Source organism: Lutjanus erythropterus, chromosome 20, assembly GCF_056507025.1.
Source record: "Lutjanus erythropterus isolate fLutEry1 chromosome 20, fLutEry1.hap2, whole genome shotgun sequence".
Classification (NCBI taxonomy): Eukaryota; Metazoa; Chordata; class Actinopteri; order Lutjaniformes; family Lutjanidae; genus Lutjanus; species Lutjanus erythropterus.
In genome coordinates, this window is record NC_139336.1 from 13,064,040 (window position 1) to 13,080,227 (window position 16,188).

At 41.4% G+C, this 16,188-nt stretch overlaps 1 protein-coding gene across 1 annotated transcript in view; it reads left to right on the top strand.

Moving 5' to 3' along the window:
* The first annotated feature begins 269 nt into the window (after positions 1-269).
* Positions 270-16,188, top strand: part of grin3a (glutamate receptor, ionotropic, N-methyl-D-aspartate 3A) — a 67,190-nt gene continuing 51,271 nt past the window's right edge. The window contains exons 1-2 of the mRNA XM_084746249.1: positions 270-1,686; positions 14,223-14,962. Of these exons, the coding sequence (XP_084602375.1) occupies positions 964-1,686; positions 14,223-14,962 (1,463 nt within the window). The 5' untranslated portion in view covers positions 270-963. The remainder of the gene's footprint in view (positions 1,687-14,222; positions 14,963-16,188) is intronic.

Below are 16,188 nucleotides of genomic sequence, written 5' to 3' on the forward strand. Positions count from 1 at the left end.
CAGGAATGTTTTATTTATTTAATCTATCTATCTATCTATCTATCTATCTATCTATCTATCTATCTATCTATCTACACGTGTGTGTTTATTTATTTGGTTGTGTTTTTGTTTATTTTTGCGCTATGCAACTTATCCACTCCCAGCCTCTCCCCTGGTGGATGAGGTGGACGAGGTGGGGGTAAAGTGAGGACGGGGTTAATTCTCACTGGAACGTGCGCAGAGGACCGCGCTCTCGTGCTGGAGGTCTCGCCGGTACAACTGTCTGTACAGAGGTTGACTCGAGCCAAGCAGCGCGCACCGCTCTGGAAAGCTTTTACTCGTGGGTTTAACCAAGGAGGAACAAACATTGTTTTTTTTTCCCTTTTTTTCTTTCCATCTCTCGCACCGGGACGAAGAAGTCATGTTGTGTTGGCTCCTGCATGCGCTCTGGATGATAATGGGATAATTTTCCTTCGAAGCCATCAGATGTTTCCAGTGGTGGATTTCACTGTTTTGGAATGTGTTTGATGCGCATTAACCTGTTTTTCGACATTTCCTCCTCTGGGCTTGCCTACACACTCTGCTTCTGATTATTTTTTATTTTGCCACTGGAATATGTGCAATTTTCTCCGTTTGATTCCTCGACCTGTTTAGTAATGAAAAGGCTTGAATGATGAAAATCTTTTGAGATGAAAAACAGCACTTTTGGGGATAATTTTTTGCTTGTGCGCGGATCGTGCCTAATCTCGCGCCTCAGCAGCCTGTTGTCTGCGTCCGTGGAGAAACGCACAACTTTGCCGCGGGCTGGAACCGGAGCTGGAGCTGCTGGAGCTGGAGCTACTGGAGCGGGGGCTGCAGCTGGTCTGAGCGGCGCACCAGCAGGGCCACACGCAGGGGGGCAGGAGGGGGACCAGCGGAGCGGCCCCGGTGTTCGGCCGTTCTGTGGTGGTTGGACGGGGCATCCGGTGCAGCTGTGGCGCGCAGATGATGAAGCTGGTGGTGATGATGATGAATGGCCCGGCCTCGCCACCATTATGTTTACTTCTGTGCGCCCTCGTCTTTCTCCCGCCGTGCGCTCACTCGCACCCGCAGCCGTGCCAGGTGCTGAAACGGATCGGCCACACGGTTCGGATCGGGGCTCTGCACGTCCAGCCTCGCCTGCTGTCCGCCACCGCCTCAGGCAGCGGGTCTGAGCAGGACTGGGACACCGAGCGAGGTTTGTTTGGGCGGGTGGAGTTGGAAAAGGTAAAAACAAGTGCCAGCGCGCCTGGATATGGAAGCCTCAGGACTAGAGGCTCCTTTAACACTCAGCGGGGATCCAGCAGGAGTAAGAGCCAGGCGCGGCAGCGGGAGGAGAATACTTCAAGGGAGAGCCGCGTGTTCGCACCCCGAGACTCGGTCCTGCTCGCGGTGGAGGCTCTGAATCGGGCCGGATTGCTGCCCTACAATTTATCCCTGGAGCTCGTCATGGCTGTGGGGTCCGGGCTGGGCGAGCTACCGGCGTTCTCCTCCTCGGGCAGCCCCGAGAACGAAGACCCGCTGTCCTTCGTGGAGAGCGTGTGTCACACCGTGATCGTGCAGGGGGTCTCCGCCATGATCGCCTTCCCACGGAACCGGGACGAGCTCGTCAAGTTGGAGTTCGTCTCGCTTGCGCTTCAGATGCCAGTAGTCAGCGTTGTGCAGAGGGAGTTTACGCGCCACAGTGAGGTAAAAAAGTTATTCCTGAGTTACATTTGAACTGCTGTTAACTGTTGATTACTGCACCTCTGTATACATCTGCAGAGGAGCATGTGTGTGTGCAGCTGTAACAGATGTTAAGTAAAGAAAAACACGGATTACCTCTGATCAAGTCCAACAAAATCAGTTAAATTTCCACAAGATATCTTTATCTCAGTTTTAAGACGTGAGGAGAATTAGTCCATGTGGATTTATATGCCTAATTCACCATCAGTGGCCCAGATATTAGACAGAGGCTGAAAGGGGATGTTTTTGGTCTTTTTCCTCTTCTCCTCCTCCTTCTTTTTTTCCAGATGAAGATCAGAACATTTTCTTTTCTTTTCTTGTCCAGTATTGATTTGGCCAGTCTTGGTTAAATGGCTCAAATTAAGATAAAGTGGCGACACAATTTGTGACACAAGTTGATGTTCACATAAAGCATCAAATTGGGAAGTCTGAGAAAAGCTGCAGTAGCTTCAGTCTGAGACAAAATTAAAGCTACTACAAGGAGCTTTTAACAGGTTGTGAAAGAGACTCAGTTTAATCCTGATGCTTCTATATGACCTACACCAGCAAAACCAGACCATCAACGAGAAGATTGGCTATTTCTAACATTAGTCTTAATGCCTGCCACCAGGTCAGATTCTCTATGAAATATTTTCTTTGACAAAGTTGCAGTGGGTAGTACGTGGCCAGAAACACCATAGAAGCCTTCAAATCATCAAAATAGCAAAGTTTCTTAAAGGAGCATGGAGAGAGGACGAAATGGTTCTGTCCATGGTGCTGAAATCTTCAGTTTGTATGCACTGGGTGTGTGTTTGCAGCATGAGAGTGAATCCTCTCTTCTTTTATTGACAAGGTTACAAGTAGAGAATGTGACTGAAGTGTGTGTGCACCCAGCAGCACATGCCCTGAGGTATATCTGCATAAACAAACGCTTTGTTGGTATTCAGCATCCCACTGTGTGTACAGAAAGCAGAAGTTCAGCACCATAGAGAGAGGAAGCGAGCACAGCAGTATAATAGTGTAGTAAAAGAGTCAGTTTATATTATACCTCATTTTGACACCAACCTGGACAACTGAGACTAAACCACACATACTCACAGTGATACAAGTCGCGCTGATGTGCAGTATTGATCTAATTTCTTTTCTTACAACAAATGCGACTGTCTTGACATATACATGATAATCATACACTCAGAAAAAATATAAATGCAACACTTATTTTTGCTCTCATTTTCATGAGTTGAAGTGAAAGATCTCAGACTTCCACTGTATGCACAACATTTATTTCTCTCAAACTGTGTTCACAAATTAGTTAAAATCCGTGTTTGTTTGGAAGAAAGGCATTTATTAGACACTGAACTATGGCCATTTCACATAGGGCTCAAGATACCATTTTTCCCCCTGGAGGACAAAGTCATGACCGGTCCAAGACACACCTGTGCAATAATCTGTTTAATCAGCATCTTGGTATGCCACACCAGACAGGTCCGATGAATTATCTTGGCGAAGCAGAAGTGCTTACTAACACAGATTTTTACACATTTGTAAACAAAATTTGAGACATAAACCTTTTATACTTCATGAGCATACTTTATGTTGAAGAGTGACTTCAGTATATTTGTACCTGGTCTCTATTTTCCCATGTTTTTGTGTCCAAGTGACTAATGGGAAGAACAATGAGACCACTGCAGTTGTTAGCTGCAAAACAGGCTGCAACATAATTCTTATGGGCACTTGCAAGCCATTGCAAAGTACATCCAAAGTGCTCATATTGCTACTAACAGGCTTAGATTGTTATTCTAAGTGTCTGACAATAAAATGGGAAATGACTAAAATTTGTTTTGTGCAACCAAAAACAGCTGATTAATTGCTTGCCAAACCCACCGGACTTCATTTACAAAAACAGTAATAATATAATTGTAAAACACACTTTATTAAGACTCAGCAGAAACAAAATAAAATTCACCCAAACCATCTTGGTTCATCTTTGCACTACTCCAACAATCAGAAAGTCTGGTTTAGTTGAAATAAACCTGGAAACCCACCGTGTTTCTGTAAATGGAGTCTAGTGGCTTTGGTTGACGGCAAGAAATCGGCTGCTTTTGGTTAAACAAAATCTCATCTTTAACAAAAAGCTCTGCTGCTGTAGGGATCCTTTTATATAGTGTTGCCAGACACTTGTAATAACAATCTTAGCTTGTCAGTTGTCTCCAAGGAAGGTTTTGTGACTGACGGCTGCACTGCTTTTGATCAATACTGGACCAATTTCTGAAATTACTCACAAAAACATGGGAAAATGGACCCTTTTTTAAAAAAAAAAAACTAAAGTTACCATTTAAGATGTGAATTGTAGGGTTAATTCAAATGGCCCCGTGTTTGCAGCGAGCAGCACCATCAATCTAAAGTCAAACCTCTGACCAGATTCTGGCCTTCTATTATGTCCGTACAAGAAAAACCCATTTATGCACCCACCCATCCACCCCCACAGCCACCCATAAGCCAGAGTAAGTAGAATATCTCTTTTGGCGTTTGGCCTGTTCCAGAAGTGAAAGCACACTGAATAGCTCACAGTGAGTCAACCTCACAGAAAACTTTGAAGGCGTTTCACAAAGAGATCAGAATTGTTGAAATGACTTCACTATAGCGTTGGCTAGACTACAGTTCTTTTTACTAAACAATATACCTGCTTGGCAGGAAAACACCAATATAGGAACTTAGTCATAATGTGTAATACATTTTGCAGTGGCATTATCATTTTTTTCCATTGGACAATATCTTTTTATTATATTACCATGTTTTGTTTAAAATCAAGAGCCATCAATCACTCTAATGGGCTTAAATATGGACGGTGCAGGCAGTGCGGCTGCACTGGGGCCTGTGGGGTGAAAGGGCCCTCAAACATTGTGTTGGGCAGAGAACAGGCCCTTGAAAATTATTCAGATTGCGTGTGTTTAAAGAAGAGCTTGTGTTAATTCTTTTTTTTTGGTGAAATAAAATAAACAAATCAAATGAAAAGTAAATAAACCATGAAAAACAAGTCAATTAAATTAATAGTTTCTTATTTCCTTCTTACAGATATGCAATGATGATCGCTTGGTAATTTTTATGTTGATGTCATCCAGTGTCTCTATTTTAATCATGTGACAAGACAATATGATTCATGTTAGCCAGTGTAGGTGCCCAAATCTGCCACATCAAGTGGGCAATTATGCCTTTCAAACATAAAAACTGTTTTAGGGCCTGTCATAACTACCTTGGCAACCATTCATCTTCAAAATTTAGCTTCAATATTTAAAATGTTTCAAGCAAGCACACAAGCCATGAATCTTTGAAGATGTGATGCGTCTGTAGGCAACAATCCCCACATACACAACAACAGTTTGCCAGTGCCGTCCAAAACATATTGATGTTAACATTTTCTGGTCTGTCTCCCTTATGGATTTCTGGTTAGGCAACCACTTGGTCTGGGTTAGAGAAGGATCGTCCTCATGTAAAATGAAAATCAACCTTGACGGTTGGTAGGAGGCAGGACATGGATGAGCTCTGTCAATTTCAAGAGTTAAAAAAAAAAAAAGGTGCTCTTGTGCCAAATACACAAATTGAAGATTATCAGTAGAGTTTGCAGCTGGAACGAGAGAGAAAATGAGTCAGAAGTGTAAACACTTTAAATTAATCACTGGGATGGTTCATCAATAACCATTCTCTGGAAAAGACACCTGCTGAGTGTGTGTGTGTGTGTGTGTGTGTGTGTGTATTCATTTGGTGTACAGGTGGAAATTTCTCTCACAGGCTACAAGTAGACACACCCACACTGACACAGACACACAATGATTTAGTGTAACTATACACTGTAAACCTCTTTAATTAGGTGGCACTAACAGGGCAGTTACTGCATATCAATGAGTACCGACTAGCGGTCAGACTGTGTGTGTGTTCTTGACTTTCCACACACAACCATCCTGGGAGGGGCAAAGAGCATCGCACACAGACAGAGAGACACACACATCCGAATCATTAGTTAGACTGAAGGGCTCTGGGACACTTGCCACCTACTGAGCTATAGTAATGTATGTGTGTGTGCGAGTTTGTGTGTGTGTTTGCAAGGTAATATCTAATTTCCTGCTCTGTGCACAAGGAAGCATTTTGCTGTAAGGAGTCAGCAGGTGTTTAAAGTCCAAACTGTTTCATAAAAGTGAAAGAACGGGTGCAGGTAAAGCAGACAAACCAGCCGACAAAGACTGATTGATTGATGGACGGATGGGTGGATATATGTAAATATTGGTTTGGTGGTTGGTTTTATGGATGGATGGATAAACGGGCAGAAAATTTGACTGGGAAATGGACAGCTATACAAACAGATTGTGCAGTGTGGCTTTTAGAGAAATGGCTTAACTCCCCTCTGACTCAATCTAGTTTTGCTGGCAAATCCCAACTGAAGGCTGACAGCAATTTCTCTGAAAACAGGGTTCTCAAAATGTGAAATGTTTTTAGAAGATCTCGTGTGTTTATTTAATGACTTGTCATTTGACCTTTGCATTATTTATTCCTAATTAAGTTTATAATTTAGGTCATAAAAAGTTCAGTGTTGAAAATTGTATGAATCAGCGGGTGACCTTTGATAATTTAATCTGTCTACAGTTTGTTATGTAAGTGTTGAAATGATGCGGCGGCTGCATGAGAATACGGAGCTTATGGACCAAAGGATGAAGTGACCCCCAGAGTACAGGGGAACTAGGTGGGTTGGGAGTCAGTGGCAAAGGGTTTTGGAAGCAGTACAGTGTTGAGAGTTTAGCATATAAAAGGCCAGGGACTGAGAAGCTCCTGGGGAAAGGAAACTCCCTGGGAGAGACTAGCTGTCTCTGACAGGAGGACCTAGTTTTGAAGTGGAAATCTAACCCGTGTTGGCCCACAACACTAGAACATTTGGGAAATATATGCAACATCTTCACTGCCAGCTTGAAGCATATATGCAAATGTCTGTTGCGGCTTAATCCAATTATCTACAAATATATGCTCTTTGCATTAAAATGTGTTGCAGATATTCCCCTTATGTCAAAGGGTGTAATTACAAAACTATATGAAGCAATATAAATTACATATAGAGGTATGAGGTATCCACCATGTTGCCAGTTCATGAGATACATCTGCACTGTACTGTGTCTAATTTAATTTGCAAAGGTCCTTCAATAAACCCAGCCTTTGCTAAGCTTATCATGTACAGACAGAAGCAGACAGATGTTGATTGCGGTTATTCTTAAAGGGACAATGTGGCATTTTTCATTTGGATGTCGAGTCAGTGTTGATGTTGATGTGAGTTCTCATGCTGCAAAATCTGTTGTTCTACCTTGCATCCAGTGATGTCACAGTGACATCACTGGATTCAAGGCTTGGATTTCTTGTCTCTACCTCTGGGGAGGCAGGGAGCATGCTAGATGAGTAACAAAGCAACAGCTATAGGCTAGGTTGGTGATACGGCGGCATGGCTGTGAGCATCAGATGCTCACGTGCATCCTGGAACATGTATGCACTGGGCAGGGGAGCTTTCTTAATAAATATACAGTAGCATGCATGAATGTATTGCAGCATGAATTTATTGTCTTACTTGACCTTTCCAAAGTCCTGCCTCTTTTAGTATTGTGCTCCTAGAACAGCTGAACTCTGGTCTGGTATTTCAGTTAACATTCTCATTTCCTGTTTCCTGTAATTATGCTATGTGCCAGGGTCATCTATGTTGAAAAAAAGATCTAGTTTTAACAGATAGTCAAAAGACATTGCTGTCAGACTTGTAAAAGCAACATGCATTCACACTTTGAGTTAGCTAATGTAAGCAAAATACTAACTATCTAGCTAATTTACATCAATCATTAGCAAGAAAGTTTGCAGGCGTTTTGCTAATATTAGCTAACTTAAGATTTACCCTTTTCCATTTTCCATTTTCCATTTACCATTGACACTGACTAGACAGCCACATGACAAGTTCTGAAATTTCCCTTCAAAGCTGTTGTCAGTGGTGTTGTGCTGGAATGCATTATGCATGTGTAATGGTAAATGCTGTCCAGCATCAACAAAGTTAACACTAGTGTCCCAGATGTAGGCGCAGTAGCAACATGGTTGTCATACAGCGATAATGCTGATAATTGTAAAAACATTCTGCATTATATTTGTGATTTTCATTTCATGTCAAATGCGTAATGAGTACAGGAACTAACAGCTATGTTAGTGCAACTAATGGTACAATGTGGCAGTCTGAACATATTTTCAACAAGACAGAAGGAAGCCATTTGTTTTACGTGACAATGAAAATGAGTTGACGAAGTGTAAATACGTCATTGGCTTTGGAACAACTTAATCACAGTTACAAACACTGTCTCCCAATTGGGTCATATTGAATGCCACCTAAGCATAATTTGTCAGTGTCAGCTATCACAATCAGTCTTTGAATTTGTGAGCTCCAAAACAGACAGCCTAAAACAGACTATCCTTGCAACAGCAGCACTAATGAAAATAAGCAGTAAACACAACAATCACACCAGCAGTCATACAACTGACATGAAGTGTATGAAGTATTGACAGAAATGTCTGCTTGGCAAGATGGAACTTAACATGCCCCTCAGTGATGACAGTGTTTTTTTCATTATCATTTCATTATCATTTTGTCCAGCCTCTCTGTTTTGGTGTGTGTAGATTACCCACTCATAAAGTGCACCAGACCCAGGAATTCTCTGTTCTTGAAAAGGTGTCAGTATATCAATAAATAGCTGGATTCTTTACATCTCACGATGGGTTTTGGCCAATGGGACAGGGGGCTTTGAAACTGAAGGATTACACTAATAACTCAGAGATGGTTTTTGTCAGGAATATTTGTACTGACAACATGGAAAACACACTTGTGTGCACAGGTACACATAGTAATCATGGAATTATCTTTTCAATTAGATGCTGGTAAATTAATTTGCAGATTATGCTGATCAGGATATCAGAGTAATTATGTCCTCACATCGATTCAAGGATAACAGATGAGTGATAGGGCGTTGCAGGCGACGTGGGCAGTTACTGGAGTTTGGTCTGTTCATAAATAACGCTGGTGGTGACATAAAGAGGCCAGTGGGATGAAAGGCTTTGAGCTATTGCAAGTCTTCATGGAGTCACACTCTTAGAAATAAGGGTTCTAAAAGGGTTCTTCCTGAAGGGCAGAAAAGAAAGAAAAAGGGGTCCATTAAGAACCGTTTTCATCCTAAGAACACTTTTTGGAAGAAAGAGAACTCTTTCATCAAGAGTACTTAGTATCATAATATAAAAAGGTACCCCTTGAATGGGTTCTAGATAAATATAGTAGGGTTCTTGGTAGAACCCCCTGAGTGGGTTGTAGAGAAACTTGTTGGAACAGAAGAGGCGTCTTTGAAGGACCCCCTCAGTGGGTTTTACATGTAACCCTTGTAATATAAAAAATGTTCTCAGTAGGATCTAATGGGTGGCTTTTTAGCACCCTTAGCAGGTGAAAAGGTTCTGGATACAAGCCTATACAGGATTCTGGGTTGAACTATTGTACCGTAGAAGGGTTCTCTATAAAAACTCTCATAGGGGATTCTGTGTGAACCCTTTCAAAGACAGATCCAGCTATAACCCCTTATATTGGGTTCTAGGTAGAACTCTCTTTTAAGGTTTCAAGTGGAAGCTGTATAAAAGTTTCTACTGGAAACCAAAAGGGGTTGTGCTATGAGGATAACCCTTTATGGTTCTATTTAGCACCTTTATGTCTCAGAGTGTTCGGTTGGGGTCGTAGGGATTTCTTGCTGTGAAAGGAACTAGTGAGAACCTCCAGGACATTTTGCAACATTTGCAAAATATTGTTGAGGCTTTCTTTGCAAAGTCAACGGTTCTGTTTAAACTGTTGCAAAGACAGGACAATGTTCTATATGTTTACAAAAGAAAAACACCAAAAACCTATTTGAATGAGTTTTCACACAATGAATCCTCTAATCAAAAAAGGATCAATAACCAAGTCATTACTAGTTTATTTGATTTGTCCACTGGCTCATGATTCTGCCAGTCCCTGCAGTTTTACCATACAGCAAGGGTTGCAAGTTTCCGGGCATTAAAAACTCTCAGCAAATACATTTTGGCGGTGGAAGTCACAGACAAAATATATTACATATTTGAGGAGAGAGACAAGTGATGAAAGAGAGCACAGTGACAGAGCTGGGATTTCCTGGAGCATGGAAAGCAGCAGACCTCTGTATTTATGTAAGACAGCAGGAGGCCACACTTTCTAGCAACATCTTTCCAGTTTATTTACATGAGGAACAAAGAGAGGGCTACAGATTTTAGGTGATCACAGTGCAGAAGTGCTGCAGCTGAGAATAAATCCTCCAATCCTCCTGAGAGACGAGAGGAGGTGAGGGTCTGATGCCCTGTGGACTGCATTACCATTTCTTTCCCTGACACAGGACTTCTAAATCTGAAATAAAACACATAGTATTGCTTTTGTTGGTGCTTTTGTCGCAGCTATAATCCATCCGTGTATATGCAATAAGCAGAAGAATAATTGTCTTATTTGCATGCCTATTGAGTAGGGTGATTCATGGGATAAATGAAATTAACCAATAGATTAATCTAATGGACTTTTAGTGCAAAGCTTGTGTAAAAGTTGTAAAGTCAATTAAACAGAGTTGCTGAGGGCCTTTTAAGTGTGTGTAGTTCTGTGTGTGTATTAGCAAATGCATGACTAATTGATTGCCTGGGTGGCTGGTATGTTCAGCTGGGTACAGTATGCCAAGGTACACTGAAGCAGATCTGGCAGCTCGTGCTGCCTGATCTGGCCTATTTAATTTTATCTAAAGTATTATAGGGATGACTGTCATCTGTTCTGACCGTATCTGCTCTGATCTTCTGGTTTACTATTATCCTGTATGTACAATGCCTTGGATGTGTGTGGAGAGTACAGTTTGGACTGGTCTGAGGGAGTCGGTGGACAGGTGCAGTGGTTTTGTCTGTTTTAGCCAATTACCTACAAATCATCCACATTTTTGGAATATCTTTATTGATTTTTCATTGTACAAATGCCAGTTTCATCACACACACACTTATTCTCTCTTGAAGTCTCCCTTACATTCAGAACAAAAAATAAAGTTTAAGCGTAAGCTAAAAGCTCTCCCCTATCTCCTCTTTAAATGTAATTAAACCCGATTCACTCATGAATGCACAAATTATTCTCAAGGTATATGTTATTTTCTTCAGTGGCATGTCTTGCAGCTGCTTGTTGATCCAAGCATTCTGCACCTAGTTGCTATAGTTTCCGTCCAGTGTAAAACTAAATTATCCATATTTTACATTATTGTTAGCCATTTTTCTATGGCCAACAGTATATCCTAAGATTAATGTCCAACCTTGCAGAAATCTGTTTTCACTTTATTCAGGCATGGTGGCAATGGGCATAGGCAATAAGTGCTTGACTTAGTTAAGGTAGGTCACTTTTGTATATTACTTTATATACATATTTATTTTAACATGAATTAACACATTTATTGTCCACTTTGGTGTTTCTGGCCACTAGATGAATGTTAGTCCAATATTCATTCTCTTTTTGCTCTATTTTTGGTCTGTACCAACACATGAGGGAGATATTTGGTTCGTTAGTTGCCAAATGATCCACTTTGTCCACTGGCTAGTTGCTAACTGTGTCTGTCTGCTGTTTGGTGCTGGGCAGATAGCATTGATTATGGCCAATCAACAATGCTGTTGTCCAGTGTTGATGGCTGGCAATTATGAACCAATAGTTGTTAACAAAGTTCCATTTTTGACATGTGTGAGGAAAAATGAAAAGAAACTGTTGCTGCTGGTCATTTCACTACAACACAATGTCCCGTTATTTTGTTATTAAACCAAACTGCCCGGTTAAGCAAACCCAAGATGCCCAGTTACATTAGTGGCGGTCCTGTTTGCATTATCGTTTTATTAGCTTGGTTTCCTAAGTACAGCAAGCTGGCTATTTTTGTGTCAAGCTTCAGAGGCTGAACACAACTAAGTTATGAACATGTGGTGTGGAGACCCTTTTATATCCAGCATGGGGATGTATGTTGGATGCATGTCCAGAGTGAGACACCTTGATGTAGGAGGTGACAGTGGGAAGCAACAGTAACAACTGTAGCTCAGGAATTAGAGAGGGTCATCCATTAATTGGAAAATTGGTGGTTCGACCCTTGATTCTCCAGTCTTCATGTCGAAGTGTCTTTCAGCAAGAAACCGCACCTGAATTTCCCTGGTGTATAAATGGGTGACTGTGATTTGCAGTTGTGAAGCAACCCTAGATAGTGTACAGTGATGTGTCAGTGTTTTCCCCTGAAAGCTGCCCAGTACCACTGGAAAGTATGCTGATGAGAGTGGTGAGAGTAAACCAAAACACTGACCTCAAAGTGAAAGTTAATATAAAATATTACACTTGTAATAATAGTAATGTTAAATTACGTTATTTACTTCTAGTACTTGAGAGGTAAAACTTAAGTAAGGTTTGAGAGTCAGCCACCGAACAACAACTTCACATAATCACACATTTTTCAATATTTGCTCATCATTTGTGTGCTGGATTGATCTTCTGATACACAGTTATCAAAGCACCAACCAGGGAGACGTCTGAAATAGATCCCTGCTTGCAACGTTACATGAAGATAACATTAACTGTGACCAAGGAAAAGAACGAAAGTAATGGACTTTTCACTGTGGATTAGCTATCTGAAGCACATTTAGAGGCTCTCAAAAATGATTTAACATACTGAAATGAAGTGAAACCAAATGTAGTCTGGAAGATAGGAAATCAATCTGATGAGGCACCATATCGTTTGAGAAATGGTCAGCAGCAATAAAAGAATATATAGCTTGTCACTGATAGGCTAATACACGTAATACACCCTTTAACAGAATATATTGTTGTTTTCTTCTGAAGGTGGTGAAGGCCAATTTAAAACATTACCGACAGAAAGCCCATTTCACAAATTACCAGTCAAGCAAACAGTCAGCCCTGTTACATACAAATTGTAGTTGAGATCTTGTTTATGCTGGAATTCTTGTTTATGTACAACCCCAATTCCAGAAAAGTTGGGACCTTGTGTAAAATGTAAATGAAAACAGAAAATAGTGATTTGCAAAAACTTTTTTGACCTATATTCAGTTGAATACATCACAAAGACTGCTGTTGCAACACATGTGGAAGGCTGAAATAATCAGGGACATCAAATCAAATCATACATTATCTGGATGGCAGCACATGCTGCTCCAAAACATGTATTTACCTTTCACCATTCATGGGGCCTTAACAGATGTGACAATCACCCATGGGGTTGTACATTCACACCATAATATAACAATAATAAAAAACTGTGGAAATTTTAAATAATATTTATCATATCTATATCTTTGGTGAAGCTAATGCATTTTGTTTTAAAACAGCATATGACCAGGCTTCTCATTTTAGTATCTTTCAGGCACAGTTAGCCATTTGGTGGATCATCACAGCACCATGAGACCACACACTTTATCATTCTTGGTCCAGGTGGAAATCACACACCATTGCCCTGCTCTGCCCATTGATCTGTCCAGGCCTCATCAATCAACGCACGGAATTATGAATCGCAAATGAGAGGTGTATATTATATCGGAATTGACCAAGTATGTGGAGGACCCCTTTGAAGTGAGGCTTTACAGTAGGTTTGAGGTGTTGCTTAAAATACAAATAGACTACACATAAAAATAGATGTAGTGTATTTCTTATGATGTGAATAATGATATTCATGGGAGCAGGTAAGTGGAGGCTGAAATCCATTATACCCAACAGACTGTGTTTGTTCTCCAGGAACAAATTGAATTCTAAGATAAAATGTAATTCTACTGTTGGATTTATAACCTTTCTGTCCTTCTTTCTGTCCTTTTTTTTCTTCTGCTCTCCGCTCGACTACTTCTGTTTCTCCTTCCTGGTGTCCCATCTTCCCATCCTTATTCCTCTCTAACCTCCTGTCTTGTCCTCATTTTGCCTTTCTCAATTTCTCACTTTCTTCCTGTCTTACAATCTACCATTCATTCCAAAAACCATTCTCTAATGTTTTTCTCGTATCTCTTTGCCCTCTGTGAAATCCAACTGACCCTCACCAACCCCTCCATCCTCCCCAACCCTACTTCTTTATCACACCAATCACCCTTACACTTTCATTTCCTCTATTTTCTCCTGTTTATTTGTTTAACTGTCCCTCATTTCCATCCAATTTCCTCAATCCCTTTCCCAATGGACTTGCCTCATATCTCGTCCCTCAATTTTACACCATCATCTCTTAAATCTTCCTCACTTCCCCTCCTGCACAATTATTCCATTCTTATCTCCAAAATGCATCCTTTACTCTCCCTTTCCCAAATCACCTAATTTCCTCTGTTTTTCCCCTTATCCTTTTTTTCTTTTCCTTTGTGTAAACCTTTCACACCCACTTGCACAATCATTTCCCATTTACACCCGCTCCCCTTTTACAATCTCCCCACAGAATCCTCTTCATTTCCAAATGGCGATGCGGACTGTGGAGGCACCACCATCCCGTCTCCTCTATTCCCTGCTGATGATGAACGGCTGGTGGGACATCAGTGTCCTGCTCTGTCAGGAGTGGGACATTAGTGACTTTCTCCTCCTCATCAAGAACAACACTCGCTTCCACCTAGGCGCTCTTGTCAATCTGACAAGTGCCGCCTCAACCTCGTCACAGTCTTCATCTTCATTATCATACTCAGGAGTGGCATCAGGTGTCGCGACAGGAGCGGAGGCGTCATTGTCGTCTTTACCTTATTTCTCCCCTGCTGCCTCGTCTTCCGCTTCTTCAGCCACTTCATCTGCTAAATCAGACCAGCAGCAGGCTCTCATGCGGCAGCTGGAGGCCCTGAGAGAACCTTCATCCATAACGGGAGTGGTGACGTTTGGGTGCGAGATCCGCGAGGTGCGCCGTCTCTGGACGTTAGCCACCAGGATGATGCTCCCGGAGTTTCACTGGGTTTTGGGGGACAGTCAGAATGTGGCCGAGCTAAGAACAGAGGGGTTGCCCCTGGGGTTACTGGCACATGGGGTCATGGGGTCCCCTTCTCTGGATCACTACGTCCATGACTCAGTGGAACTGGTCGCGCGGGCGGTGGGAAGTGCGGCCCAAGAGAATCCCGCCCTGGCCCTCATACCTGGGACCATGAACTGTATGGATGTACAACAGAGCAACGGCAGCTCAGGGGAATTCTTGGCAAGGTAGGGAATCAATGTGGATGCTTAAATGATAACTACACCCACACATTCTCTTAAAATGCGTACTGTGAACATAAAAAATGTGATTTTGATTTTGATGTTTGAGTTTCAGATCAAAGTTTTGTGATCAAAGGAAGAAGAGTGTGTAACAAGTTTTGAATAAATTTAAGTGAATCAATTAATACAGTACATGCATATTAGTTATCCAATGACAGTTTCCCTTTATCATAATCACAGATACTGACACACTGGACTCTGATGATACTTAAACAATAACAATATACTGTGTACTACGCACTTGTTTGAGTCAAATAGTTGCTCAGTGTTTCTGCACCATAAAAGAATTGTTTCAGCATCATGGACTTAGCAGTTATGCGTGTCTCTCAAGAAAATAAAAAGTGAAGATTAATATAAACAATGTTGGAAAAGAATAGTGATGGCTTACGGCTATGTGTAGCATTTGCATTTTACAGACCGTGCTGTTGATTCTGTGCTTCAGGCGTCATTTCGTTCCCACTCATTTCCATATGGGTTAAAGATCTGTCAGCAATTTGTCTGCCATGACTGATTTTTTTCTGTCTCTTGGCGGCAGTGGTTGAGGATATAAAAACAACATACCTTTTAAGATGATATGGCAAATCTGTTGGCAAACCGTTGCATAATTACACATCCAGCACATACAGGGGAGCATGAGCAGTTTGTGGTTGTGTTTCTGGACAGTGAAAGTCCAGTTACTCTCTTCTTAGCTCTGTTTCAGTCTCCACCAACTGCTGAGGGAAATATCTGGCTCTTTAGTGGCTAAATGTTAAATGTAAGCTGAAAGCTAACGTTGTCTCTCTGCCATATGGTGTTGGCTGTGGGTTTTAGAACTATTTCACTGGAAACAGCTGCCTGTTACATTTGAAAATGATGCTGATGAGATCGGTGAGAGTGAACCAAACCTGAAAGACAGGAGTCAGGACATAGCTCTCTCTGAATTTTTCATGACAAGTAATCCCTTTCATGTGCAAATAGTCATGTGATCCGTTGCTAATATAAAATATTGATTATACTCACATTTCAAAACACACTATGAAATATACATGTAAAACTGTTTATCACAGGTATTGCTCAGAAAAATATGTTGTTAAGATGCTAAAATGTACTAACGCACCATTAAGGCTAAAATCTTTGTTTTCAGCTCTGTCTCATAGATTTTATGTGTATAAACAACTACTTTGCAAGAGCAA